The following is a 27,668-nucleotide window of genomic DNA, read 5'->3' on the forward strand; positions in this document are numbered from 1 at the left end:
TGAACTCTCATTTCATGCATCTTGACTGTGAGTAAGAGATACTTATCTGTCACTACACCCAGGACTAACCAACCAGGTCCACCCACCGTGTGGCCTCTTGTTCTGGGTAGGATGTCTGAATGACCACAGTACAAGGAGTGTGGTTAGTGGGTCTTGCTCCACGACTGTCTGAAGTCTAAATGCTCACACTGCCTGTTTGGCTTGGTTTGATAGAGGCCCAGTATCCCCTCCTGGACCCTGTGCCTTCTTCACACCTGCTCTCCAGCCCCCTGCTGCCAGAAGGCTTGGTCACTAGACACTGCCTCCAAAAGAAGTCCCCCAGAGACCAGCTGAGTTCTCAGAGTCTGCCTCTTCCGAGTGCTTCTTTTATGACCCTCGTATTTTGGAAGCTCATTAGATCAGGCAGCTTTTTATTCCTTGGGTCTGGCCCTGGCAGGCTTAATTCGGATTCAGAGTTCTTTTCTGTTGACTCAAGTTAGTTTTCCTCTATGGGCTTTTATTTTCTATTTAGTTAAACTTTTGCAAAAATAAGCATTTATATAAATATGAAAGTAATACATGTTTTCAAAAAACACTAGAAAATACAAAAAAGTAGAAAAAATTACTCGTAGTCATACTACCCAAACATAACCGCTACGGGCATTCTATTTTATTTCCTTCTGGTCTTTTTCCATTCATTCTTTTCCCCCATGCATGTTCCCACCCCCACCAAAATATGACTGCTGGCATACTGTCTTCACAATTCCTTCTTTGTATTTCAGATAGTGTTTGCTTCTTGACTCTTAAAAAGGAACTATCAGATATTTAGGAGTCACAAAAACCAAATGTGATGTTGGTAACTTGTTTTGATTCCACTTTGGACAAATCGATTGGAGACAATCTGGGAAATGTAATTATGGACTGGGTTTTAGATGACACCAGGGCATTACTACTAATTGTTAGGTGTCTGATGGCATTGTGGTTATGTAAGAAAACATCCAAATTTTTTAGAGCCACATATCAAAATATGTAAGACTGAAATGACATGATGCCTGTGGCTTGCTTTAAAATACTTTAGCAAAGAATAAATGTTGACAGTAGTTAAATCTAGGAGATAGGGATGGTGGATTTATCATGTTATTTTCTCTACTTTCATGTATGTTTGAAATTTTTCAAAATAAAAATTTAAAAATTGAAGTATCGATAGTTCAAACAGTGACGTAGTTTTAAAGGCTTATTATGAAGAACAGCAGACCTCCGTCCCTCTCCCTCCCCTGCCCCTCCCCAAGGGTAGCCACTTTCACCTCTCAGCAGATTATTTTGTTATTTACTTTCTTTTTTTAAAATTTTATTTATTTAATTTATGTTTTTATTTTTGGCTGCGTTGCGTCTTCACTGCGGTGCATGGGCTTTCTCTAGTTGCCACGAGCGGGGGCTACTCTACGCTGCGGTGCGCAGGCTTCTCACTGCGGTGGCTTCTCTTGCTGTGAAGCACGGGCTCTAGGCTCGTGGCCTTTGGCAGCTGTGGCACGCAGGCTCAGTAGCTGTGGCTCGCGGGCTCTAGAACGCAGGCTCAGTAGCTGTGGCTCGCGGGCTCTAGAACGCAGGCTCAGTAGCTGTGGCTCGCGGGCTCTAGAACGCAGGCTCAGTAGCTGTGGCTCGGGGGCTCTAGAACGCAGGCTCAGTAGCTGTGGCTCGCGGGCTCTAGAACGCAGGCTCAGTAGCTGTGGCTCGCGGGCTCTAGAACGCAGGCTCAGTAGCTGTGGCTCGCGGGCTCTAGAACGCAGGCTCAGTAGCTGTGGCTCGCGGGCTCTAGAACGCAGGCTCAGTAGCTGTGGCTCGCGGGCTCTAGAACGCAGGCTCAGTAGCTGTGGCTCGCGGGCTCTAGAACGCAGGCTCAGTAGCTGTGGCTCGCGGGCTCTAGAACGCAGGCTCAGTAGCTGTGGCTCGGGGGCTCTAGAACGCAGGCTCAGCAGTTGTGGCGCACGGGCTTAGCTGCTCCATGGCACGTGGGATCTTCCTGGACCAGGGCTCGAACCCGTGTCCCCTGCATTAGCAGGTGCATTCTTAACCACTGCACCACGAGGGAAGCCCTGTTATTTACTTTTTCATACTTCTGTATAATCTGCTTGATTACTACTTGATTTTTCAGTTTTACGCATTATTCACAAACTTTTCACTACAGAAGAAGAGAATTTACTTTTCTTTCCACATACACTCCCTTCCCCCAACCAAACCCAGATAACCATTCCAGGCCCTCAATCCTCCCAGTAAAGTTATATCATAACTATGAGATTTAACTATTACAACTATGTAAATACTAAGCATTACTTTTCTTTCCTACACAACTTTTTATTTTCACCGAAACTAACAACTGTCTTGTTTTAATTTGGTTGGTTTTTCTGTATACTCTGTACATTAATCCACCTCAAGTTTTCCATCAATTTTCTAAAGCAGTGCTTCTCGAAGTATGGTCTGTGGACTTGTGGGGATCCATTCAGGGATCCATGAGGTCAAAACTATTTTCGTAATAACACTAGTAGGCATTATTTGCCCTTTTCCATGTGTTGACATTTATACGGATGGTACAGAAGCACTGGTGGGGAAAACTGTTAATACCTTGGCATGAATCAGGCAACGGCAACAAGTGGTGGCAGTGGTCAGGGTCTCGTCACCAGCTCACACTCGCAGGAAAGAATAAACCTAGTTCACTTAAGAATGTTCTTGATGAAGTGGTAAAAGTTAATACTTTTATTATGGCTCAACCCTTGAGTACTTGTGTTTTTCACTTATGCAGCATGTCAAAGTACAGTGGCTGTCTTGAGGAAAAGCACTTAACTTTGAGTTGTGAGCTGAACTGACTGCCTTTTTTACGGAACATCATTGTTACTTGGAGGAACAAGTGACGCACGACGGTTATCTGGCACTTCAAGAAAAACAACTAACGTTGTTTATTGCCAATGATAAAATTCGAGCTTTTACAAAAATCAGAATTTTGAAAACCTTGTATCTGACACATGGTACACGTTTTGTAATACTTAAAGACTTGTCTAGGGTCTGTAGTGATATTAATAAATATGATTTTTTAATATCATATAATGAAATGTGTCCACATTAAGAAAATCAGACTAATAAGCCAATATTTTCTAAATGACTTAAATTTCTAAATACATGATAAAAAATCATGCATGGGTAAAAGATCCATTCAAAGTGTGAAACAGACCAATAGATTTTAATGTAATCCAGTAAAAAAGTTCAGTTGATATTGTATTAGTCTGCTAGGGCTGCCATAACAAAATACCACAGATTGGGTGGCTTAAACAATTTATTTCTCACAGTTCTGGAGGCTGAGAAGTTCAAGATCAAGATGCCAGCCAACTCAATATCTGGTGAGCGCTCTCTTCCTGGCTTGCAGAGATGGTCACCTTCTGACCTGCTCCAATCTGAACCCCCATATACTGCATCTGCGTAGAGCTGGTACCCTGGGAACTTTCTTCACCATCGTCTAGGTCAGGTGTCAACAAATTATGGTCTGTGGGCCAAATCCAGCCTGCCACTTGTTTTTAAGTAAAGTTTTAGTGGGACACAGCATTCTCATTATTTATGTATTGTCTTCTTTCGTGCTACAATGGCGGAGTTGAGTAGCTGTAATAGACCAAATGGCCTATAAAACCAAAAATATTTACTAACTGGTCCTTTACAGGAAAAGTTTGGTGACTTGCAATCTAGGTGATTCTTTCACTTCTTTACTGTACTAGTTTATTTGTTTCCTGAAACCCACGTCTTCCTCCTTCCTGATTTACTCTTTCTTTTTGGTGAAGTACATCTTCTGGTAGCTTCCTGAGAAAGGGTATATGAGATGTACATTTTTTTTGAGACCTTGCATGTCTGAAAATGTCCTTTCCTGCTCTCACATTTTATTGATGGCTTAGCTGGGTACAGCATTTTAGCATGGAAGTCACAGTCTTTCAGAAATTAGAGAGCTTTGCTTCACTGTCATCTAGTCTCTAGGGTTATAACAGAAAAGCCTTAAGTTATTTTGAGTTTGGATCTCCTGTATGTGACTCTCTTTCCTTCTTAGAAGCCTATAGGACCTTTTCTTTGTCCTCTGTGTTCTGAAATTTTATGACAATGTGGCTTGGAGATGGTGCGTCTCCATTACTGTGCTGGGCAGCGGGCTCTTTCTGTCTGGAAAGTCACATCCTGCAGTAATGGGGCATTTCCCTGAATGATTCTGTTGATCATTTCTTCTCCCTCTTTTTCTGTTCCCTATTTCTGGAATATTCATTGAACAGATGGATGTCTTGGACTGGTCCTGTACTTTTCTGTCTTTTCTATCATATTCTGGGACAATTCTTCAACCTTATCTTCCAATCTGAACCTTGAGTCTTCTTCATTTCTTCTATCATGTTTTTAATTTCATGCTGTTAGTTTAATTAAAAAAGAGCTCCTTTTCCCCCCTTCCGAATGTTTCTTTTTTAAAGTGCCTAGATCTTGTAATACAGATACTTTCTTTAAAAAAGAAATTCTCTGAGGATATAAAAATATAGTTTCTTCTCCTTGTTTTGTTCTAGTTGCTTTCCTGTTTGGTTTTCCTGCTTTGGTTTTCCTATTTCATGTTCGAGGCTTTCCTCTTGGTTGTCTCTTTATATAGGAAAGTGAAATGTTAAAAGGCTGATTTTTAGTGAAATCCTAAAAATCTCTGCTTGAGTGGGTGGAGCTCATTGTCTGCAAGCTTTATTGTAGGGAAATACAGCTGAGCTGTTGGTTGGGAAATCCTTGAGGTTATTAGCTTTAAATCTTCTTTACCGCTCACATTCCTCAGAGAAAGATTTTCCTATCTTTGGACTCAAGGGTATAGGCTTGGCTACTAGAATTCTGAGGTTGGCTGGGAAAAGAAAGCTGGGACTCTTAATGTTCGGCCAGTATTCAACGTGCCAGCATTCACTCAACCTCCCCAAAGGGGCCACTACCACAGCTGTGTTTGGCGTCCCCTAGTTCAGACAGCCTCTCCTTTACCCTGTCCCAAGGATAAATTTCTGGTCTTCTACTACGTTATGGAAGGGGCAATCTTTTTAAATAAATTTTCAACCAATACAGTTGGTCTCTTCTTCACCCACCTCTTCCCCCACTTTACAGAGTTACCTGCTGCTGTCAATTTCTGAACTTTAGGATTCTGCTGTGTAAACTGGGTTGTTTCTTGGCTTTCTCTGGTGTTGGCTCAGGACTCAGCTTTCTCAGGACTGCGAAGTCAGTTACCACTCATCCATCTGCTTCTCAGCTTCCAAATTTCTGTTGCTGTTGTCTCCTCTCCCATTCCCTTTGTCCTTGTGGGTTTATGTCTTTTAAAAAAAATCCCTTCACTGTTGTTTTAGTGAGGTTTTGGGAGGGAATGAAAGTAAATGTGGGTATTTGATCCTCCGTCTTTATTTGGAGCCTCTTTATAATTAAATATCTCTTTTTTTAACTTCCATTTAATATTACAGCATAAACTTTTCCCATGTTCTTACACAGTCTTTGTAACAACTTTAGTAATTGTACAACATTCCACTGAGTCGCTACCATAGCTTACCCAATCATTACCCTATTTTCAGAAGTTTAGAGTTGTTTCTGTTTTGCGGGAGGGGACTAGTTTTTTCTGGAGTCATCTTTCATTTATCTGTCTCATTTATTCCCTGTATTTAGGGAACGGCCGCTGACATTATTCTTCTCTCTCTTGTCAGTCCATGGTTTCATCACCTTGTGCCTTGATTACAGCACTACCTTGTGCAAATTACATTCATCTTCAACCAGCACAATGACGCAGCACTAATCTTTCTAAAATGTCACCTTTCTCATGACACTTCAGAGGAAACCTAACACCTACAATTCATTTGCAACTGGCATTTGTGGGTCCCCATGGTTTGAGTCCACCTCACCTATTCAAACTCACCACCCTTTCCCCAAATGTCCTCCTTCACACAATGGCCTGCTCTCCTAACCACAGCCCAGGCCCATCCACACGGCCAATGCCAGCCACACGCACCTTCATGTACACCCTCTCCTGCACGAGGCCTCCCCCACATGACTCTGCTTGATACACTGAAAACTGCTGAGGCTCAGCCTTCTAAATGGACTGAGAGCTCTTCCCCTATGTTCTCCTCTCTGGCACTGCCCCTACACTGCCCTCATCCTACCACCATGGGGCTCCAGCCCAGCATCAGAAGCACAGTGCTGCTGAACAGGGACTCACTGAATGGAATGGACACGCATGTAAGTTGTTACCTTGCCCTTCGGAGTTAGCGTCCAGATCACGGAGAAGGTCAGCTTGTCGGTCATGGGGTTGAGGCTGCACAGCTCCTCACACAGCAGCCTGGGAAGCATGGGGACAACCTGCAAACAGAGAACAGGCCATGAGCAGCTTTTTCCAATCCGCAGGAGCTAACCACAGGCTCAGAAGCAGCCCAGGGGGCAGAGTTTTGGTGAAGAGCTTGAGCTTCCAGAGTGAGCTGAACATGGAGGAAACTCTTTCCCCTGAAGATACAGCAGGAAGACCACACTATCTGATAATCTTCCATAAGCCTTTAGGGTCAAATGGGAATGTGAATGCGAAAGGTGAGAAGAACTGGTAATGGAGGGAAAAATACATGATAGCAATGAAAAATAACTAAACACTAAAACTAAAAGAAAAAACACTATAAAAACAACTATACACTAAAACTAAAGCTCTAGACTCAAGAATGACTTGTACTTGCGGATATAACTATCCCAGATAACTGTACACTTAAGAATCCAATGTCTTACATTTAAGTCTTTAACTCATTTTGAGTTAATTTCTGTGCATGATGTAAGTAAGGGGTCCAGTTTCATCCTTTTGCATCCAGTTTTCTCAACACCATTTATTGAAGAGACAATTCTTTCCCCATCTTGGCACCCTTGTCAAAGATTAGTTGGTCATACATACATGGGTTTATTTCTGGGCTGTCTATTCTGTTCCATTGGTCTATGTGTCTGCTTTTATGCTAATACTATACTGTGTTGATTATTACAGCTTTGTAATCGAGTTTGAAATCAGAAGTGCGATGCCTCCAGTTTTGTTCTTCTTTCTCAAGATTGCTTTGGCTATTCAGGGTCTTTTGTGAATTCCATATGAACTTTAGGAGAGTTTTTTCTATTTCTGTGAAAAATGCTATTGGAATTTTTATAGGGATTACACTGACTCTATAGATCACTTTGGGTAGTATGGGCAATTACACGATATTAATTCTTCCAATCCAAAAACACAGGGTATCTTCCTGCTTATTTGTGTCTTCATCAGTTTTCTCATCAATGTTTTAAAGTTTTCAATGTATAGGTATTTTACCTCCTTGGTTAAATTCCCAAGTATTTTATTGTTTTTGATGCTTTTGTGAGTGTGACTGCTTTCTTAATTTCTATATCACCTCTCATCTGTTAGGATGGCTATTATCAAAAAGACAAGAGATAAACGTTAGTGAGGATGTGCAGAAAAGGGAACCCTTGGACATTATTGGGGGGTATGTAAATTGACACAGCCATTACGGAAAACAATACTGGTGTATATCCAAAAGAAAAGGAATTGGTACTTTGAGGAGATATCTGCACTCCCAAGTTCACTGCAGCATTATTTGCAAGAGCCAAGACATGGAAACAGCCTAAGTGTCTGCTGACAGTCGAATGGATAAAGAAAATGTGATACACACACACACACACACACACTGAAATATTATTCAGCCATAAAAAGAAGGAAATCCTGCCATCTGTGACAACACGGATGAACCTGGAGGGTATTATGCTAAGTGAAACAAGCCTGACAGAGAAACACAAATGCTGTATGTATCACTTATGTGTGGAATCTTTTATTTAAAAAAAAGCCGATTTCATAGAAACAGAGAGTAGAACGGTAGTTGTCAGGTGCTGGGGAGAGGGAGAAATGGGAAGGTGGAGGTCAAATACTTTTATATACTTTCAGTTATAAGATGAATAATGTCTGAGGATCTAAGGTACAGCATGGGACTGTAGTTAATAACAGGGTATTGTGTACTTGAAATCTGCTGAGGTAAATCTTAAGCATTCTAACCACAGACACAATAAAGAGTTAACTATGTGAGGTGATGGACGTGTTAATTATCTTGACCATGGCAATCATTTCACAATGTACATGTATATCAAATCATCACATCATACACTCTAAAATTACACAATTATATTTGCCAATGATTCCTCAATAAAGCTAGGGAAAATAAAAGAACCCAAGGGCTGACTGTAAACTTGTGACATGGTTTCATCAGACTGAAATTGCTGAATCAATGCTTCAGTAATTGAAGATACCACAATTGACCAAATCACATGTTGTAACGTTAACAGAATACTCTGATAAAACATCACTGATTTGGGGGGGGAGGGTGATTGCTGAAGGTAGTGAAAAGGTACAAACTTCCAGTTATAAGATAAATAAATACTAGAGATGTATTGTGCAACGTGATAAATGTAATGAACACTGCGTTATCTATGAAAGCTGTTAAGAGAGTAAATCCTAAGAGTTCTCATCACAGGAAGGAAATATTTTTTCTATTTCTTTAATGCTGTACCTGTATGAGATGATGGATGCTCACTAAATGTACTGTGATAATCATTTCATAATATATGTAAGTCAAATCATTATGCTGGACACCTTGAACTTAGTTTGATATTTCAATTATATCAATACCTCAATAAAACTGGAAGAAAAAAAAATCACTGAAAGATTCACAAATCCAGATTCCCTAGATGAACACTGTGGTCAACTAGTCACTAATTTTGCAGTTTTTTAAGCCCAAATTATTTCTTCCTTTTATTGATTTTCTATTCCATTATAAACTGATTCAATGGTATACTCTCTTAAATTAAAAAAAAAAAAGGAAATCCTCTTCAACTTATTTTCAAATCATGACTTATAGCTATCCTGGAATGTTATTTGTTTACTCTAAAATTCCAAAGACAAAATGAGTAAATCTACCTGGATGTCCTGAAGCTACTTCAGGCTCCCTCCCTCCTACCTTTAAATCTATTCCTTCTTCCATGTTTTTCTTGATTAATGGCATCATCATTCACCCCCACCTCCCAAACTAAAAACGGCAGCATTAACAGACATTTATCCAACGCACTTACTGTGGACCTCCTAGATCTGCAGTGTCAAGCAACACTTTCTAACACTCTGCTAAGTAATTCTGAAGTAACAGAGCAGCAACTATGCACTAGCTGAGGTAAAGTTAGCTAGTTAAGTTTCTTTATCAGCAAAAACGAAAACAAACCCCAGTGGTGTACTACTCCGTGTGAGGTATCTGGACTTGTATTCTGTTTCAGTACAGTAAGTAACTTTTGGTATGGAAAAGTAAATTCTAGAACTCACAGTCCACACCAGTAAGAAACAGCTAATAATTATATGGCATTACTTGACATTATTCTGAAGGATGCTGTATCTTTTGTATGTAAAACCTAATGACTACCTGAAGACTTCTGGTAACAGCTTTTATAAGGCAACTACTTTTGAAAAAGTTTCTTGCCATTGCTTTTGCATTGTTTGTTCAGATGACACTATATTCTCTGTTAACTTATTTAATGAGTATTCAAATGGGATCTAAATATTTAACATTTTCTTGCATGTATCAAGTGTTTTACAAAGTAATACATATTTACCTGCATAAACATACTGTACGAAATGGAGAAAATTTTAATACCATGATTGAACTGTAAAGATTTCACATTATTTCAGCCTTTGGACTAGGCTATGGACTGAACTCTGTCCCTCCTCCACCCCCCAAATTCCTACGTTGAAGCCCTAACCCTCAATGTGACTGTATTTGGAGGTGGGGTCTTCTGGTGGTAATTACGGTTAAATGAGGTCATAAGGGTGTGGCCCTGATCTGATAAAATAGAGAGATAACTCCCCCCTCCCTGCCCTGCACACACACAGAAAAAAGGTCACGTGAGGACACAGCCCTCTACATGCCAGGAAGAGAGTCCTCACTAGGAACTGAATTGGCCGGCACCTTCATCTGGGACTTCTAGCCTCCAGAACTGTGAGAAAAAAAAAATGTCTGTTATTTAAACTGCCCAGTCTATGGTATATTGTATGACAGCCCAAGCTGAATAAGACAGAATAAATTGAGTTTGTTGGGTGTGCATTGTTGGATTCTTCTCTGGGCTGCATTATCAGATAATTATACCAACTGCATTTCGGTAGCAGGTTGCTCTTGCCTTGCATGCCTGTAGTCCAGGGCTTAGTACCTTTTTATACAGATAGTTAGTATTTCTTCTAAGGGTTCAAGGCAGTATCTTATTTTCAATCATAAAGCTGAACATCTGAGAATGTAACATATTTCCTGACTTCATGTTTTAGTGTTTGTGCAAAGAAAGTCACTGCAACTAAATGCAATGTGGTACCCTGGACTCAACCCTGGAAGAGAAAGATAATTGGTGGAAAAACTGGTGAAATCCAAATAAAGTATGGATTTGGTTAATAGCAATGTTCCAATGTCAACTTCTTAGTTATGACAAATGTACCATGGTAATGCAAGATGCTAGCAAGGGGGAGAGCTGGATGTGTGGTATATGGGACCTCTCTGTACTATCTTTGCAACTTTTCTGTAAATTTAAATTTATTTTAAAATAAAAGAGTTTATTAAAAAGAAAGCCCCTGTTCTCATTACCTGATCTCATAACTGTTATACATTTAAATATGGAAGACCTTTATGTTAATGAAATACAACCTGATCTCTTTTTACATATTGGAGTTTGGGGTTAAGATTTTATTTGCAAAAAAGGCCTTTACCACTAAAAAAAAAAAAAGAAAAAAAAAAGTCTAAAGACCATTAACCAAAAGGGTGAGACCCAGACTCATCAGTAGCACATCTCAGGAAAAACAGCAAAGGCTTTGAAGCCAGGCAGACTTGGGGGTCTAATCCTGGGCCCACCTTTTCCTGTGCAACTAGGGGAACCTAGTATAATTCTCTGAGTCTTGGTTCTCTTATTAGTAAAACAATATTGAAGATGCTCAATAAAAGTAAGCTCACTGGCCACCTCATGGTCTGCCAGGTCCTTTGGTCCCCTGGCTCAGACTTCCCTTCAGCCTTTGACCTGGGGCCCCCTCCCATGCAGTAACCAGAGCCACCCAGGCCTGTTTGCTGCTCCAGTTCATGCACATGTTGTTCTCTCTTTCTGGAGCACCTTTCTGGATGTTTTGCCAACTTTTGGATGTTCTGTCAACTTTGTACATCGTTTGAGATTCAGCTCATCAGCATCTCTGAAACACTTACTGGGATTCTCCTGGGTGGAACACTCACTGTGTTTTGTATACTTGCTCCCCAGGGCCCCTGTTCTTTCAAAAAGGACTTGAGGCAGTCCTAAACAGTCACTCACTGCATCCTCCCTGCTCTCTCATGTAAGAGCTTCTACAGCTCTTACACTTACCCTAATTGCTTCTTTATGTGCCTCTCTTCTCCACTAGACCATGGTATCTTCAGGAATGAGGACTGTTTCTCTCTATCCACCACTTGACACACAGCAGGCGCTTCTGGTTTACAAATGAATGACTGACTTTCACCCAGAATACAAATCACCTATTTTTTCTATGTTTACTGTTTATTCAATCACATAAAACATTCTATGAAATACTGATACATGGTAGACTCCTATTTAAACATCTTTACAGGGCTTCCCTGGTGGCGCAGTGTTTGAGAGTCCGCCGGCTGATGCAGGGGACATGGGTTCGTGCCCCGGTCCGGGAAGATCCCACATGCCGAGGAGCGGCTGGGCCCGTGAGCCATGGCCGCTGAGCCTGTGCTCCGCAATGGGAGAGGCCACAGCAGTGAGAGGCCCGTGTACCACAAAAAATAAATAAATAAATAAACATCTTTACATAAAAATTTCACAGGCAGCGAGTATTTTAAGTACAAGATAAACTGTTCTGGCTATTCTCTCCTAAAACTACTGGTACACTCAGCTACTGCCCAGGTTATAAACATTGCTTGATATCCTGTGTCTTACACAGAAGGAAACATTTTAATATTCACACTGCAATGGCCAGATGCCAAAGAACCCAAGTACTCATGAAAAAGCTAAACATTAAAACTTTTGGGGTAGTATAATTATGCCTATTTTTTAAAGGGCTTTCCTTTTAATAATCTTTCACTAGATCTTGGGGCAGGATTCAGACGGAATTCCGAGAAAACAGTCTTTATCTTTATGTCCGTATAATTTTGTAAATAGACTGTTATTTCTCAAAAGAAAAGGGGTGAAGATTTTACAATTACATTTGTGGTTTGGCATGTCAGGGCCTCTCATGAACTGGGCCTGATTTCTGCCAGTGTCACTGGACTGTGCCCCATGACACATGGCACTTGTGTCAAGTCCAGTCCACAGCACAGCAGGGATCCCCATGGGAGGGGGACTGGAGAGACAAACAACCACTCTCCATAAGTTGCTTCCTCAAATACGAGCTCTGTTATTTCAGGGAGACCCACCTAGACAACAGCATAGTGGTCCCCGCACCCTCATTGGCTACGTGAGATCTGCCACGGTACCTGGAGAGACTCCGAGGCAGGGTCCCAAGTGCAGAACACAATCTATAACTGGAAAAGAGAAGCAAGGTCTCTCCGGCAGTTGAGAAACTGCTGGCCATCACCAGCGTCGTGCGAATGCTTACGCGTTCCCCAACCCCCTGATAGCTCTCCCTAGTCATGGCTTTTCTGGCCCCCACTCAGCTTCACTACTCAGTGTGGGCCACGTGGAGAGTTCCTTCCAAGTTCTCAAACTCCCTCACTTTCCAACTCTGCATATTCCACAATCACTCTTACAATCTGCCTTTCCTGCTTTTGCAAGTCATGGCTGAGCTGTGATGGAGAAAATCACCGGACCGTGTGGAGGAGGATCACTCCCCTCCCTGCTACACCCCATCAGTTCTCCAGTCCTGTAGGTTCTGCATTCTAAATCTCTCAAATGAGTCTTTTCCTCTCCCTCTTCCACTGTTCAAGTGTGGACATCTTCGTCTCTCTTGCGATACATCCTAAGTCTCCTAAACCAGCAGCACAGTTCTCGAGTTGAAATTATTCTGGTTAAGATTTCCTGATGATTCTGCAGACTTTTGCATCTTCTTACTAAATTCCACCCAATGACAATCTGCAATCCCATTTATATTAGGACACTTTGCCTTTATCTTCCCCAATATTTGATGAGCTGAATTCAGTAATTTGATTTTTTGCTTGTCCTGTTAATGAGGAAAGGCCCAAACATCTTCAATAAGGCCAAGGGGTCTCAAGAGGAAGTCGGCAGAGGGCCTGCAGACCCCATCTCCAAGTAGACAGCAGAGATGCCAGTGGGAAGCTAAGGTCTCCCAGGTGCCTAGCCCTGTTCTTTGTCATGCGATATGGATTGCTAGATTGGGAGGGGGTGCAATCTGGGGGCGAATGTGAATGCTCCTAGTTCAGGATGTCCATTCTGGCCCCAGGCTGAACACATCTATTATTCTAGTTCTCCTGGGGTCTCCAGTTGGACACCACCATATTGGTCTACTCTCCTAAGATTCCGTGAGCAGAGGTCCCTGTCTGTTCTGGGGTGGTCACTCAAAGCCTCAAGGGGCCATGACTGAGGGAAAGGGCCCTGATACTGATAACAATTTTCCTACCTTTGGCCTCACTATTCTTCAACCACACAGTTGCTAAGGTGATTTTCTATCTTAGTCAAAGAACGTGATGTCACTTCTCTACTTGACCTCAAGATGAAACCCAAGCTCCTTAGCCTGCCACCCCAGGCCTCTCTTTGCAACTTCATCTCTTGGCTCCCCGTGCAGCTCAGACCCCAGCAATTCCAAACTACATACTGTTCCTTGGACGGTCCATGCTTTTTCTAGCCTCTGCCTGGAATGCCCTCTCCACCTACTTTTGTCTACCTAGAAATTTTCTACTCAAAATTTGAAACACTGCTCAAAAATCAATTGCTTTGTGAAGGCTTCCTGGCTCTTGCAGAAGATCCTCTTCCACCACCAATCCAGGCAGGTACAACTTCTCTCTCCTCTGTGATACGTCCTCACTTCGGAGCACTTCTGTAACTACGAGTAGGCCAGTGTAGAGTAATTGTTACATGCCCCCCTCCCCTGACTTCTCCAGGGCAAGAACAGCACCTCTCTCATCTTTATAGACCAGGCACCTGGCACACAGCCGGTACTCAGTAAATGCTAACGGGATGAAGACTGGCAGCACTTTAGTAGCAGAAAAGGAAAGGGGTTTAAAGGGTGCTAAGTCTTCTTATGCATGTCTCAGGGCCAGAATCAAAGTTGGGTGAGGACAGAGCTTAAAAGCTGTCATGGAAAAAAAGGACACTGATGAGAGGACACTGACTTTCTAAGCATTCTGGATTCGGGCTTAGGAGAACTGAGAGAAACTGATCATTTAGGTAAACTGCCCAAGGCAGCGGGGTGGGGGTACCAGCAGGACTAAAATCTTATGTTAGCCTCAGAGAGCAGAAACATCTGCTAAAGCCACAGCGGGCGAGCTGGCCAAGTTCAGCAACAGGTTAGCCAGGACAGCCCTGTGACCAGCGGAAAGGGCCACAGAGGGGGAGAGATCAATCATCTAGGTGAAAAGGAACAGGAGGGACTAGCAACGACATGGAGCTGTAACAGCTCAAGGCGGCCAGACGTCAGCAACCCACTGGGGGTTCTCTAATGCCAGGAGGGGCTGCAGGGGTCTGCCCAGGTCTGCCCCGGTCTTTGCTGGCTCCCAAACCTCCCTCACACCCTCAGTGCCCACTGGCCATCAGAGCCGGAGACCTTGGGGAGTTTTGCTCCTGGTCTCTGAGGACTTTGAGGTTTTAACAATCAGGTACACTCAGCTAGCTCCCCACTCACATGCTGCAACAACTTAAAGGAAGGAGATAATCCATTTGCCAGCCAACATCTCTGTTTAAAGAGTTTTCTTTTTCATATCAACCCTTCCATGAATTCCAAATTTGATCAACTCTTTGCTACACAGTTTGACATTAACAAAACATCAACACTCTGACAACATGCTGGGGTCATAAGGGAACATCTTAAAACTCTTTGGACTCCACATTAAGACGGGCTTCCAACCCCAATCTTTGATCTCTATTATAAAGCAGTACCAATAAAATATCGTAGAGATTTATGGGTGAACTTTCACTTGAGCTGTTTCACACCTAAAATAACACGAGTGCTTGGGCCAATAGGCAAAAAATTTAGGTTTAGGTTTCAGCTGTTTACGTTTTCTCTTACTTTTAAAACTTATTCACTTATTTTTAAAAAATTACCTTAAATTTAACAATTACATTGTATTTTCCTCTCAGAGACGATAGCTTGGAAATATTAACTGGCTAGATGTCGTGTCCTTCTGAGGACAGGCCTAAATTCAGGCAGACAGCTGTCCCCTATCCTGATAGCTATCTACCTTTTGTCAAAAAGAAAGAGTGTTTTTCCACAGAATTTAAATGGACAATATATAAACTTATCTTTTCTCCTGAGTACACCCTATTGTTAATAAGAGTAACCAAATACGTATTAGTTTGAGTAAAATCCCAACAAAAAGAATTTCATTTAAAAGACAGTATGATGATTGTAAAGCAATTATACTCCAATAAAGATGTTAAAAATAAATAAATAAATAAAAGACAGTATGATATTTGGACAGTAAGATGGTATTTGGACCCAAGATCTGTTTCACTGTATACTGTACTAATCTATGGGATAATTTCCCAAATCAAGCTTAGATTGTAATTCTGACATCAGATACTTATAGGTCAGTGACATTGAATGAAAAGAAACCAGTGCCACATTCCCTGTAGATGGGAAATCAACCGGCATCTCCACCCCCATCCCCCGACACACACACTCCCTCCCTCATCTGATGAAGTTGGGAGAAATGATTCCGCCAAACGAGAGAGAACCTGGAGGAGGGGAAAGCAGCTCATCCAGCTTTCAAGAAGACTTTTACAGGCAAAGTAAAGTGCAAACAGCAGAAAAGTTCCTGGACACTGTCCTTTAAGAAACACAAATGAGTAGTAAGAAAGGTCAGAGTAGTGGTTCAAAGGAATCAGAATGCACAGCTGCTGCTGCCCAAGGCTGTGGGCTGGCGCCATTCACTCGTGCCAAGCTGGGGGCAGTGCCGGGCAGCAGGAGCCTGGAGCCGCTCGGGAGCATAGGGGCCCTTCCTCCCCTCAGCTCCCCATTTCCAGAGCTTAAGAGAAGAGTCCCAACTCTGCATTCCCAAAGAGAAATTCTAGAACTATGACAATCACGAAACCAAAGGAAAGAGAAGAGCAAAGGAAACAGGCTTACTTATTTAACCCAATTTTATTTTTCTCTTTTTCTGAATTTGAAACGTAATTCCTGGCTATAAAAGGAGGGTGCGGAGCTAGATAAGAGAAAGCCACCTGCTCTGAAGAAAAACCTCGAATTGTGCCGAAATTTCTTAAATATTTGAATCCATATGGGGAGAACGCTTCACATTTATTCACTTTATGTGGTCTAACTGCTACTTCTATTGCTCTTTCCATTATAACGTTATAGTTTTTGTAGATAAGAGGGATTTTAAAGTCTTATCCCCCTTCCCTAAGAGGCCCTGGGCCAAAGGCTGGATTTAGCCAACTGCATTTTGGGGCAGGAGGTGTGGATGGGATGTCTCCAACCTGAGGTTATACGAAGTGTAGTCGGTGTACAAATATCAGAGCTGTGTTCTCTGGAGGACCAAGCTATGAGTGAGGTACCTGGATTTTGATGTGGCTCCTTTGCCTGATTAGGCTGGTTATATATACTAAAAGAAGCCAGAGTGGAGTAAAAGTCACTCCCCAAAAAGCTTCAAAATAAAACATATTTTTATTTAAGTATTACACACACACACACACACACACACACAAAGTCATAAAGGAAAAGCTTGATGCATTTTCACAAACCGAAGGCTGGCGTCATCAGTGCCCAGATCAAGAATCATTAGAAGTTCCCCTACCAGATGGGCCCTTTTCCCCCAAGGGTAGTCGCTATCCTGACTTCTAGCTTTGCTTGTTTTGGAACTTTATATAAATGGACTCATACAGTGTTTACTCTTGTGTCTGGTTTCCTTCACCATTATGTTTGTGTGTGGAGCTGTCATTTGTTCATTCTCATTGTTGTATTGCATCCCACTGAGTGAACATACAACAAATTATTTGTTCATTCTATAGCTGACGGTATTGAATAGCTTCTAGTTTTTTGGCTACTTTGCATAGTGTTGCAATGAACATTCTTACACATTCTTTTTGTAACACATGCATGCATTTCTGTTAGGTATATACCCAGAAGCAGAACTGCTGGGCCACAAAGTGTGTACATACATTCAACTTTAAAAGATACTGCCTGTCTTACTATGTTCAGACTGCTATAATAAAACTATTATAGACTGGGTGGTTTAAACAACACACACTTATTTCTCACTGTTCTGAGGCTCGGAAATCCAAGATCAAGGTGATGGCAGATTCAGTGTCTAGAGAGGGCCCGTTTCCTGGTTCACAGATGGCGCCTTCCTGCAGTATCCTCACATGGTGATGAGAGTGCTCTCTGGGGTCTCTTTTATATGGGCACTAATCCCATTCATGAGGGCTCCACCCTTGACCTAATCACCTCCCAAAGGCCCTGCCTCCTAAGATCATCACATTAGGGGTTAGGATTTCAAGATATGAATTTGAGGGGGACACAGACATTCAGTCCATAACACTATCAAACAGTTTTCCAAAGTGGTTGTCCCAATTTGCCTTCCCCGCAGCAGTGAGAGTTCCCACTACTCCACATCCTCGTGGATACTTGGTGTTATCTGTCTTTTTTTTTAAAAAAAATATTTATTTGTTTGTTTGTTTGGCTGTGCTGGGTCTTAGTTGCGGCACGCGGGAACTTCGTTGCCACATGTGGGTTTTTTTGTTTTTTTTTTTAGTTGCAGCATGTGGGATCTTTAGCTGCAGCATGCAGGATCTTTTACTTGCAGCATGCAGTATCTTTTTGTTTTGTTTTGTTTTTAGTCATGGCATGTGGGATCTACTTCCCTGACCAGGGATTGAACCCAGGCCCCCTGCATTGGGAGCACGGGGTCTTAACCACTGGACCACCAGGGAAGTCCCTAAATGTCTTTATTTTAGCTATCCTGTGGGCTGTGCAGATTTCTGAGGTGGGAGCTGGGTTCTCTTTCTCACACCTTTCCTAGTGGAGTAAATGCCAATTAGTTGTGACATTCCCAGGTATCACAAGCTAGAAGATACTTGGGCTCCCTGCCTCAGGCTGTCCATCAAGTGTTGGTAAGGTGGATACAATGTGGAGGAGCAGACATGGTTGGCAGGAAGCCACTGAGAGGGGGGTGAAGTTGGCAGGCCAGGGATTCAATGACCACTGGCACTTCCAAAGACCCAGAGTATTGGTACTAACAGATGGTTTGTGTGTACTGAAGAGGAGAGTCAAACAGCATCTTCCATATGAATGTCTTATGAGACCCAGGCTTGACTGACATATTCCTTATTCCCATTCTTGGCCTATCAGAAACGCAAGATCCTCCTAAGTAACTCATGGTTCCTTGGTTACTGCTGGCTAAGCCATGCTGGGGAAGCTCAGAAGTGGAGGCTACAGTTACTATGAATGAGGATATTAAACAAATGAGTGGAGACAACTGTGGACAAGGAATGCCATCCGTAGAAAGGGGTGTAACAGTAACAGTAATTCTTCTAGTTTCAGGTTAACAGGTCTTGTCTGGTGGTGAGTGAAGGTTAGGTGGATATGAACTTGAAAAATGTTGAACAGGCCCTGCAAAAATATAAACACAAACTAAAGGCCAGCACTGTCCATATGGATAACAATGGAATGGTGATGGCTCCAGCTTCATGGCCATGGGAGGGGAGGTTAGGGAGGAAGCCTCATGTGCTGCTGTTCAGTGATATGTGTGGGTAACAGGTTTATGCTGCATTCCCTTAAGCCACGTATATCCGCCCACAGCTTGGGCACAGGTGTCGTAGACATTGTGAGGGATGGGGGTCAAACAGAAGTTCTTAACACAGCATTTAGGTCTGAACAGGTCACAGAGGCCAGACAGGGGCAGAGTTGCTCTGAAACAAGCTAAGTCATTGGGTAGAACATCCCCTGCTCAGATGAGGATAAAGCTTCCCATTCTTATTGAGAGATGACTGAAAGTTCTGGATCTTTTAGGTATCACTGTGCACAGAGGTCACCTATCACTGGTAACACCCTGTTAATTAATTATAACTGGGTTTGGATCATCATGCAGCTTCTGACCCAGAATTTCACAGCTTAATAATCAACTCCATCTCCCTCTCCTCCTGTATTCTCATTTCTGGAATGGCCGAAAACACCTACATGGTGGTTCTGAGCACCCAGTATAAATGGCAGGCAAAGCTGAACCCCTGAAGAAAGCAGATGTCCAATTCTTGTGGAGCAGGTGGAGATCTAGGGTTTTGATTACATGTTCTAGGCTGCAGTGATCCAGAAAGTACTGTTACAGGGCAGGGGAGAGGAGGTGCTAGGTTTCCCTAGGGAGGGCCTTCACTGGACTGAACAGATGATAGCTCTGGCTCCCATTTGGGACAATGCACGTCAGAGCCAGCACTCTCTAGAGAGGCAGTAGAGGCTTCCAGACAGGACAACCTCCACCATGGGGTTGAAGACATCACTGTCAACCACTGGCTGACCAAGATGGCGGAGCCAAACTTGGGCCACGGGCCACAGGATCTCCAGCCCCTAAAGGACATGGCTGCAGTCAAGGCCTAGAAGAGTCCCATTCTCCCCCTGCCTTTAAAATTAAAAAAAAAAAAAAAAAAAGACCTTATTTTTTTAGAGCAGTTTTAGGTTTACAGCAAAATTGAGCAGAAGTTACAGAGATTTCCCATATCTACCCCCCCCCACCCCCATGCACAGTCCCATTATCAACATTCCTACCAGAGTGGTCCATTTGTTATAACTCATGAATCTGCACTGACATATCATTATCACCCGAAGTCCACAGTTTACATTAGGGGTCATTCTTGGTGTTTTACGTTCTAGGAATTTGGACAAATGTATAATGAGAAGTATCTACCATTATAGGACCATACAGAGTAGTTTCACTTCCTAAAAATCCTCTGCGCTCTACTTACTCATCCCTCCCTCTCTGCTAGTCCCTGGCGGTTGCTGATCTTTTCACTGCCTTCATAATTTTCACTTTTCTAGAAAGTCATATAGTTGGGATCTTACAGCATGTAGCCTTTGAAGATTGGCTTCTTTCACTTAGTAATTTATATTTAAGGTTCCTATGGAGGAACCATGTCTTTTCATGGCTTGATAGTTGGTTTCTTTTTAGTGTCAAATAATATTCCATTGTTTGGATGTACCACAGTTTATCCATTCACCTACTGATGGACATTTTGGAGGTTGCTTCCAAATTTCAGAAAATAAGAATAAAGTTGGGCTTCCCTGGTGGCGCAGTGGTTGAGAGTCCGCCTGCCGATGCAGGGGACACGGGTTCGTGCCCCAGTCCGGGAAGATCCCACATGCCACGGAGCGGCTGGGCCCATGAGCCATGGCCGCTGAGCCTGCGTGTCCGGAGCCTGTGCTCCGCAACGGGAGAGGCCACAACAGTGAGAGGCCCGCATACCGCAAAAAAAAAAAAAAAAAAAAAAAAGGAATAAAGCTGCTATAAACACCCATGTGCAGATTTTTGCATGGACATACATTTTGAACTCCTTTGGGTAAAAACAAAGAGTGCAATTACTAGATCATATGGTAAAAATATGTTTAGTTTTATAAGAAACTGCCAAACTCTCTTCCAAACTGGCTGTACCATTTTGCATTGTCATAAGCAATGAATGCGTTCCTGTTGCTCCACATCTTTGCCAGCATTTGGTGTTGTCAGTGTTCTGGACTTTGGCCAGTCTAATAGGAGTGTAGTAGCATCATTACTATTTTAGTTTACATTCCTCTAATGACATATGATGTGGAGCATCTTTGCATATGTTTATTTGCCATCTGTATACCTTCTTTGGTGAAATATCTATTAAGGTCTTTTGCCTATTCTTAAATGGGTTGTTCATTTCCTTATTGTTGAATTTTAAGAGTACTCTGTATATTTTGGCTAATAGTCCTTTATCAGATGTGTCTTTTGCAAATTTCCTCCAAGTCTATGGTTTATCTTTTCATTCTCTTGACAGTGTCTTTTGCAGAGCATAAATTTTTAATTTTAATTAAGTCCAGATTATCAATTCTTTCTTTCATAGATTGTGCCTTTGGTGTTGTATCTAAAAGGTCATTGCTGGACTTCCCTGGTGGCGCAGTGGTTAAGAATCGCCTGCCAATGCAGGGGACATGGGTTCGATCCCTGGTCTGGGAAGATCCCACATGCCGTGGAGCAACTAAGCCCATGCGCCACAACTACTGAGCCCACGCACCACAACTACTGAAGCTCGCCCACCCTAGGGCCCATGCGCTGCAACTACTGAGCCCGTGTGCTGCAGCTACTGAAGCCCTCACGCCTAGAGCCCGTGCTCTGCAACAAGAGAAGCCACTGCAATGAGAAGCCCACGCACCACAATGCAGAGTAGCCCCCGCTCACCACAACTAAAGAAAGCCTGCATGCTGCGATGAAGACCCAATGCAGCCAAAAATAAGTAAACGTAAAATAAAATAAATAAATAAATAAATAGTCATCGCCAAACCAAGGGCATCTAAAATTTCTCCAATGTTATCTTCTAGGAGTTTTATAGTTTTACATTTCACATTGAGGTCTGTGATTCGTTTTGAGTTAATTTTTGTCTCTTCCCTTCTGAGAGGTTAGTTATTGGGGTGGACAGGTTGGAAACGTGAGAGGAACTTGGTAAATGCTAGAAATCCTAGCAACTTTTGGACTGTCCTGGAAGACTTCTGTTCTAGAACTGCCAACACCTTTGTGGGCACCACATAGGCACTTTGCTGGAAATGGAGTCCAGGGATTCTAGAACATATCCCTCCTGAGGCCAGCATGAAGACTGCTGGTGTAAGTGGTCCAGGACCATGTATGTAAGTGGGGGAGTAATGGATCTGTACAAGGCAGGGTTGGGGAAATGAATGATGATTCCACTGTGCAGCAAGCCTTTTGTTCAGTAGAGATTCTGTGCTTTCATTGCTAGCAGACGGCTGGGCCGCTCAAAGGCCAAATGACATGGTCTGTTGGACCTGGCAGAGGTATGTATGGAAGTCCATCTTCCACATGTCACACATGCTGCCAGGTATGGCTGAGGTGCCGGGAGTCCTAATACTGTGCCTCAGAGGACAGCAACAGAAGGTCTTGGGTTTACGGAATGGGTGAAAACCTTAGATGATGGCCGTGTTGAAGCTGTCGTAGTTCTGGCAGAAGTGGGCTCCACGGCAAGAGGGAGAGGCTAAGAAACCCTTGACACAAGTCGATGCCTCTATTTGTAGAGAGCCTTGGTTTCAGACTTGGAGCGAAATTATACTGTAATAGCTGGGTGAACTTACGAGCCTTGGGCCTCAGGCCAATCATGCATTTGGAATACGGTTCCCCTGTCTTTGTGTCTGAAGAGACCCCTGGCAGATGGTATATTCCAGGAAACGATGCGATGGGGGGGGTAGGTATGGCGGTGGTGCCACAGGGTCATCCAGGAGAACCGATGTGAAGTAGTCAGTGACCGTCTTCAGATCTCTAGCTAGGAAAAGAACACAGAACCCAGGAGAACACTGCCTCTTCGAAAGATCTGCTACCACCCTTAGCGTTGCCAAGATGACACTAGTCTTTCCCTTTGGCTGTGGCCCACTCATGATAAAAGCATGGGGTCAGGTTCCTGGGACTCTAGGGGTGGGGCATTTTCAGAATGAGCAGCACACAGACCCCCCTAGTGGCCTGCTTGCCAGGGTCTAGCCAGCATGTCCACAAAAGGGCCAGTGCACACCGGAAAACAGCAGGAAGTGGGGGTGCGTGTGCTCAGGAGCATGAGTTTCCCAAGCCCCTGTTTGGAAGGGGTGGTAGTGAAGAGAGGCCGGCGACGACTAAGAGCAGGGGCATGCTGTCCTGCAGATGTGTCTCAGCACTGTGCCAAGATCTGCAGGTTCATAAAGGTCAGGGGCTCAGAGAACCGCCTTTCCAGGGCCTCTCCAGGATCCCTATGCTGCTGGTGTTCTCACACCTACAGCCTGGCACCCCACGAGATACTTCCATCCGGAGCAGGCAGCAGGCTGAATTTTCCCAGGAGTTAGAGAGGGAGGATCCCAAAGCACAGTGGCCTCCCAGGACATGCTGCGAGTGAGGGCAGTGCTCAGAGCCTGGCTTTTCCTCTGCCAGCTGTGTGGGCACACAGGCGTGCTGGCAGTGAGAGCTGCCAGTCAGAGCAGGCAGTGGAGGGAGACTGGGTAGCTGTCTCCTTTCTCTAGGTGATGACATTTGGAAGTTCCCAGAATGGAGCAGGTTTGACACCTGGGCTGCTTTCTCGCCCCTGAGAGACGGGGCCAGGTAAAGGGCTCCCAGCTGCCAGAAGGCCATGGGATATGTGGGTAGATGGAGGGGATATACCCCTCACCTAAGTGCAGTCAAAGTGCAAACATCAGAAGTCATGCCCAAGGGCATGGGAGGAGGGAAGGTTCAAGCCAGTGTATGTAGCAATCCAAAACTGGATCACCAGATCCAAGGAAGTTAGGAGGTGAAAGTCATGATACAGTCAGTGATGTAAGATGAGCCAAATAAGCAGATGGACAGACTGTCAAATGGAGGAGGACGAATCCTGGAGAAGAATTCATGAGCTCTAGTGGGGGAATAACTCAGGTTTGGTCTTTTATTCACCACCAGGCCTAGGGCAGTGCCTGGCAGATGACTGGCACTCATCATTAAGTACTTGTCAAAGGAGGTCTAGAGAGACTCGGTGACTTACCAAGAGAGGCAATATCAGGACTAAGAGGAAAAGCCCAGACTTGGCTCCCTTTGCTTCTGCATCTCTGGGATGTACCAGGTTATCTTGTAAAGGGCAGGTCAAGAGCAGATCAGCTCCCACTCTTTACACCAGAGTTCGAAACTTTGTCTTAGAGGGCCACTAGTAAATTTTCATTCCATTCTCCTGCAGTAGTGTGACATCACCTCAGACATTACGTAAATGAATGGGTGTGACTGTATGGCAATAAGACTTTATAAAAACTGTGACCAGTGTGGGCCAAGTTTGCTGAGCCCCACTTTGGAACAACAGTTTGAAAGTTCCTCGTTTCTTTCTGAAGCTGACCACTTGTCTGAGCTACTTACATGGCAGGGCCAGTCTGAAGGCCTGAGATGAGTGCCTGTGTCCTGCCTTGAGAACGCCTCAGTCTGGCTCCTCTTGGACATACAAGGGCCTAACAGGAAAACATACAATAACCGAGGGCAAACACTTTTCCAGGGAAAACCATTTTTTAAAGATCTTATTAGATGTGAGAAAAGATGTTCAGACAAGATTGCTGTCCCTCATGGATGTTTTTAAGGAGAAACAAACAAACAAACAAAGGAAGATGATTAAATAGAAGCACATCTTTCAATCCAAGAAACTGGAAACTGATTTTTACCTTCTGAACCAAGTAGACACTTGTAGCTCTCTCAGCAGCCACTTTATCCAGACTGGATCCCTCAGGAACAAAGTAACTGACGTCAGCGATGTGAACTCCCACTTCAAAGTTGCCTGTAGATGCACAAGAAGGTTAATCAGCCTGGCATGGAAGGCAAGGGCAAGCCCTCCTGGGAATCCATGCCGAGAAGGCATGTCCCTCCCAGAGGCCACAGGGCTTGGAGTACAGGCTGCCATTTTCAGGCTGGCCCGGTGCTCCACTTACCCACTGAGGTGTGCCCTATATTTACTTTCCTCATTGTGCGCCAACAGACGATGAGATTTTTATCCCATTAACCATTAACCATTTTTATCCCATTAATCATTTATCACATTAACCATTTTTACAAATGTTTACCATTTCTAAAGGCTTCTTGTCTTTGAGTAAACATCAGCAGACTTGTAAAAGAAGACTCATTTTGGATGGTGAACAAATCCTTACAGCTCACTAGAAGGAATTAACGCCTAAATCCTGCAGACCCTGACCCTGAAAGCACCGCCCTTCCTGTCTATCCCGGCCACAGCCCTTCCTCAGCCCCATGGCTGGCCTTCCTACCTTGATTCCATCCCCTCCCACCTAGCCCTCCACGTTATTGCTAATACCCCTCTCGGAACCATGGGTCTGGTGATGTCGCCCCTTAGCCTGTTACGCGTGCCCTTGCACAGGCTCGCCTCAGTCCACCTCGCCAGCCTTATGGCTCATCCTCCACATGCTCTCTATGCAGTTGTTGTGGGAAACTGCTTTCCATTCCCAGAACGCATCTTATCTCATCCCATTCAGATGCTTGCTTGGCTCATGCCTTTTCTTACACTTGGGATGATAATCACAACAGGATCTGCCCATCAAAATCCTTCCTACCTTATAAGGGTCAACTGAAAGAGAATCCCAGGACAAGAAGAGATTCTCTGCCCTCTGTTCCCCCTAACGATACTATTAAAGCACCTAATCCATAACTGAAGATGCTTCTCGTGGTCTTCTCTTCAGAGCTTTCATCACTATCAGATATCACAGCACATCTTTACTGGCTCATGTGTTTACTGTTTGCCCCTACAGTGCAGGCTCCAGTAAGGCAGGGCCTTTTGCGTCAAGTCCACTGTTGTAGGCCCAGTGCCTAGAAGAATGCCTGACACACCATAGGCACTCAATGTTGGTTGAGTGAACGAATCAACAATTTGTTTGCCTACTGTGGTAAAAGACCTACTTTTTTTTCCATTTTAGAATCGCCCTTTCCCTTCCTGGTAGAGTTGTTTTTCCAACAGGCCCCGTCTTCTCTATGAGTTCTACCAGAGACATGGTCAGATGACTCAGGCTGGTGGAATCATACCTAAAGTGGGCTTGGGGGCTGGTTAGGTTATACATTTAAGATTTCCTCTTGAACATCCCATAAATCATCTATCAGATGTAGTATATGTGATTATATACACACAAACATACACACACAAAAATGCACATAATGGACAGAATATGGAAAAGAGTACACACGTGAAATGGCATATAGTTTGCAGAGAGGAAGCATAATGGGCAGACAGAAGCACACTGATGATACAAGCACAAAGGTGAATTTGCTTATGATTTAAATATGTGCTTGATGGAATTCCGTTATACTCCATTCCTGTTCATAGTGATTGGTCTAGGCACAGGCATGTGACTCAAGTATCAGTAGATTTATCCTGAGCCTGTTTTCAGGGATTGATATGGGCTTCAGAAAAGAGGGTCTCTCTCCCAGGACCCTAGACTGGAGCTGCCAAGGAAACATTTTTGCCACACAATCATGCCAATATAGAAAATAATAGGTCTAAGAAATAAAGGGAGAATCATGATGACCTCATTTGAACTCCAGGATCCAGCTGAACTTGAATTCTCACTAAAAGAATCCTGACTGATTTCCAAGTTGACTCAGAAGAGTGACTGACACATCACCACTCTTTCCTCTGGTTACCTGGATAATCAGTCTTAAGGTATCTCACATTTTAGCCTCAAATTTTGTAGCCATTTCTTGTCCTCCTATTCCTTCTTCACTGGGGGATGATTCTTCCCTGTTTTTAAAATGGAAAAATGTTTAAACTTGGGGTGGTTAAAATAAGAGGTTTTGGGATGGAAAAGAATTTAAGATTCCCCACTCTCATCTGTCTCACACTCCTACAAGGCAGCACTGGGTTTCTCCACCCAGTCCTGTAACACTAATACATCAGGGAAAACCCAAGTTCATCTAAGAAATACTGGCTGCTATGGGATAACAGAATAGACTTATTTCCCACAGAGGAGAGGGCTGTCTGGAAAGCTGAGGAAAACCAGCGTGGCTCAAAGTTCAGCTGCCTCATCATGTGAGCCACGCAGCTGTGATGCCGGGTCACTGGGAGCAGTGAAACCTGCCCCGCAATGATCGAGGAACTCAACCCTAAGAGAATGTGGCCAAGTGTCTCAGACAGCTCAACAACTCCCAGTTTCGATATTACAAGTATCTAAAACCAACACTTGGAGAAGGTAAAATAAAGTGTCTTCTTTTGAAGTCAGAATTATAATATACTAGCCTAACAGGTAAATATTGACTAAAGGAAAAGAGAAGGATTATTACATCATGATATAAACCATAATTTTAAATTCAGTCTGTGTGTTGTTACTACACATGAACTTTCTGTCCTTAGTCAAAATTGACAAACTGACAAAGAGTTCATTACAGGAGATAAAACATGAAGGGGGCCAATCCAAACATATTTGAGAGGCTTAAATTTCAGAATTCCCAGAAGAGCCTCTAAAACCAGCAAAGAGAAGCTCTCTTATTCTCTCCTTCGGACCTTTTTTATGGAAACCCTAAGTAAATATTTTATTACATATATTTACATAATGTGAACTTGCAGAACTCCTGAGGTAGTGGCACTGAGGCTTTTATTCTATGAAAGAGAAAATATAAATCCAAAAGGTCATGTAGTAAATGCTGCCAAAACATCCAGGACCAATTTGATGTTTAAAAACGCACTGTCTTCCATATAAAATTATACGCTGAAAAATTTTTTACATTAAAAAATATTCATCTACTGGGGTTAAGGTGAGTCCTATGAGTTCTGAAGAGCTGGGGAAGCACAGGAAG

General features: G+C 43.3%; 1 protein-coding gene across 5 annotated transcripts in view; it reads right to left on the reverse strand.

Annotated features, from left to right (window-relative positions):
• The window catches only part of DIS3L2 (DIS3 like 3'-5' exoribonuclease 2), a 375,400-nt gene that overhangs the window by 91,636 nt on the left and 256,096 nt on the right, over positions 1-27,668 (reverse strand). For 4 of the 5 annotated variants that reach the window (XM_060107077.1, XM_060107078.1, XM_060107079.1 and 1 more), the window contains 2 exons: positions 24,542-24,654; positions 6,244-6,351 (listed from right to left, as the gene is read on the reverse strand). In XM_060107077.1, the coding sequence (XP_059963060.1) occupies positions 6,244-6,351; positions 24,542-24,654 (221 nt within the window). Of the gene's footprint in view, positions 1-6,243; positions 6,352-24,209; positions 24,335-24,541; positions 24,655-27,668 lie in introns of those variants that run through there. The other variant, XM_060107081.1, reaches the window with a different exon arrangement.

This window comes from Mesoplodon densirostris, chromosome 8 (assembly GCF_025265405.1).
Source record: "Mesoplodon densirostris isolate mMesDen1 chromosome 8, mMesDen1 primary haplotype, whole genome shotgun sequence".
Lineage (NCBI taxonomy): Eukaryota > Metazoa > Chordata > Mammalia > Artiodactyla > Ziphiidae > Mesoplodon > Mesoplodon densirostris.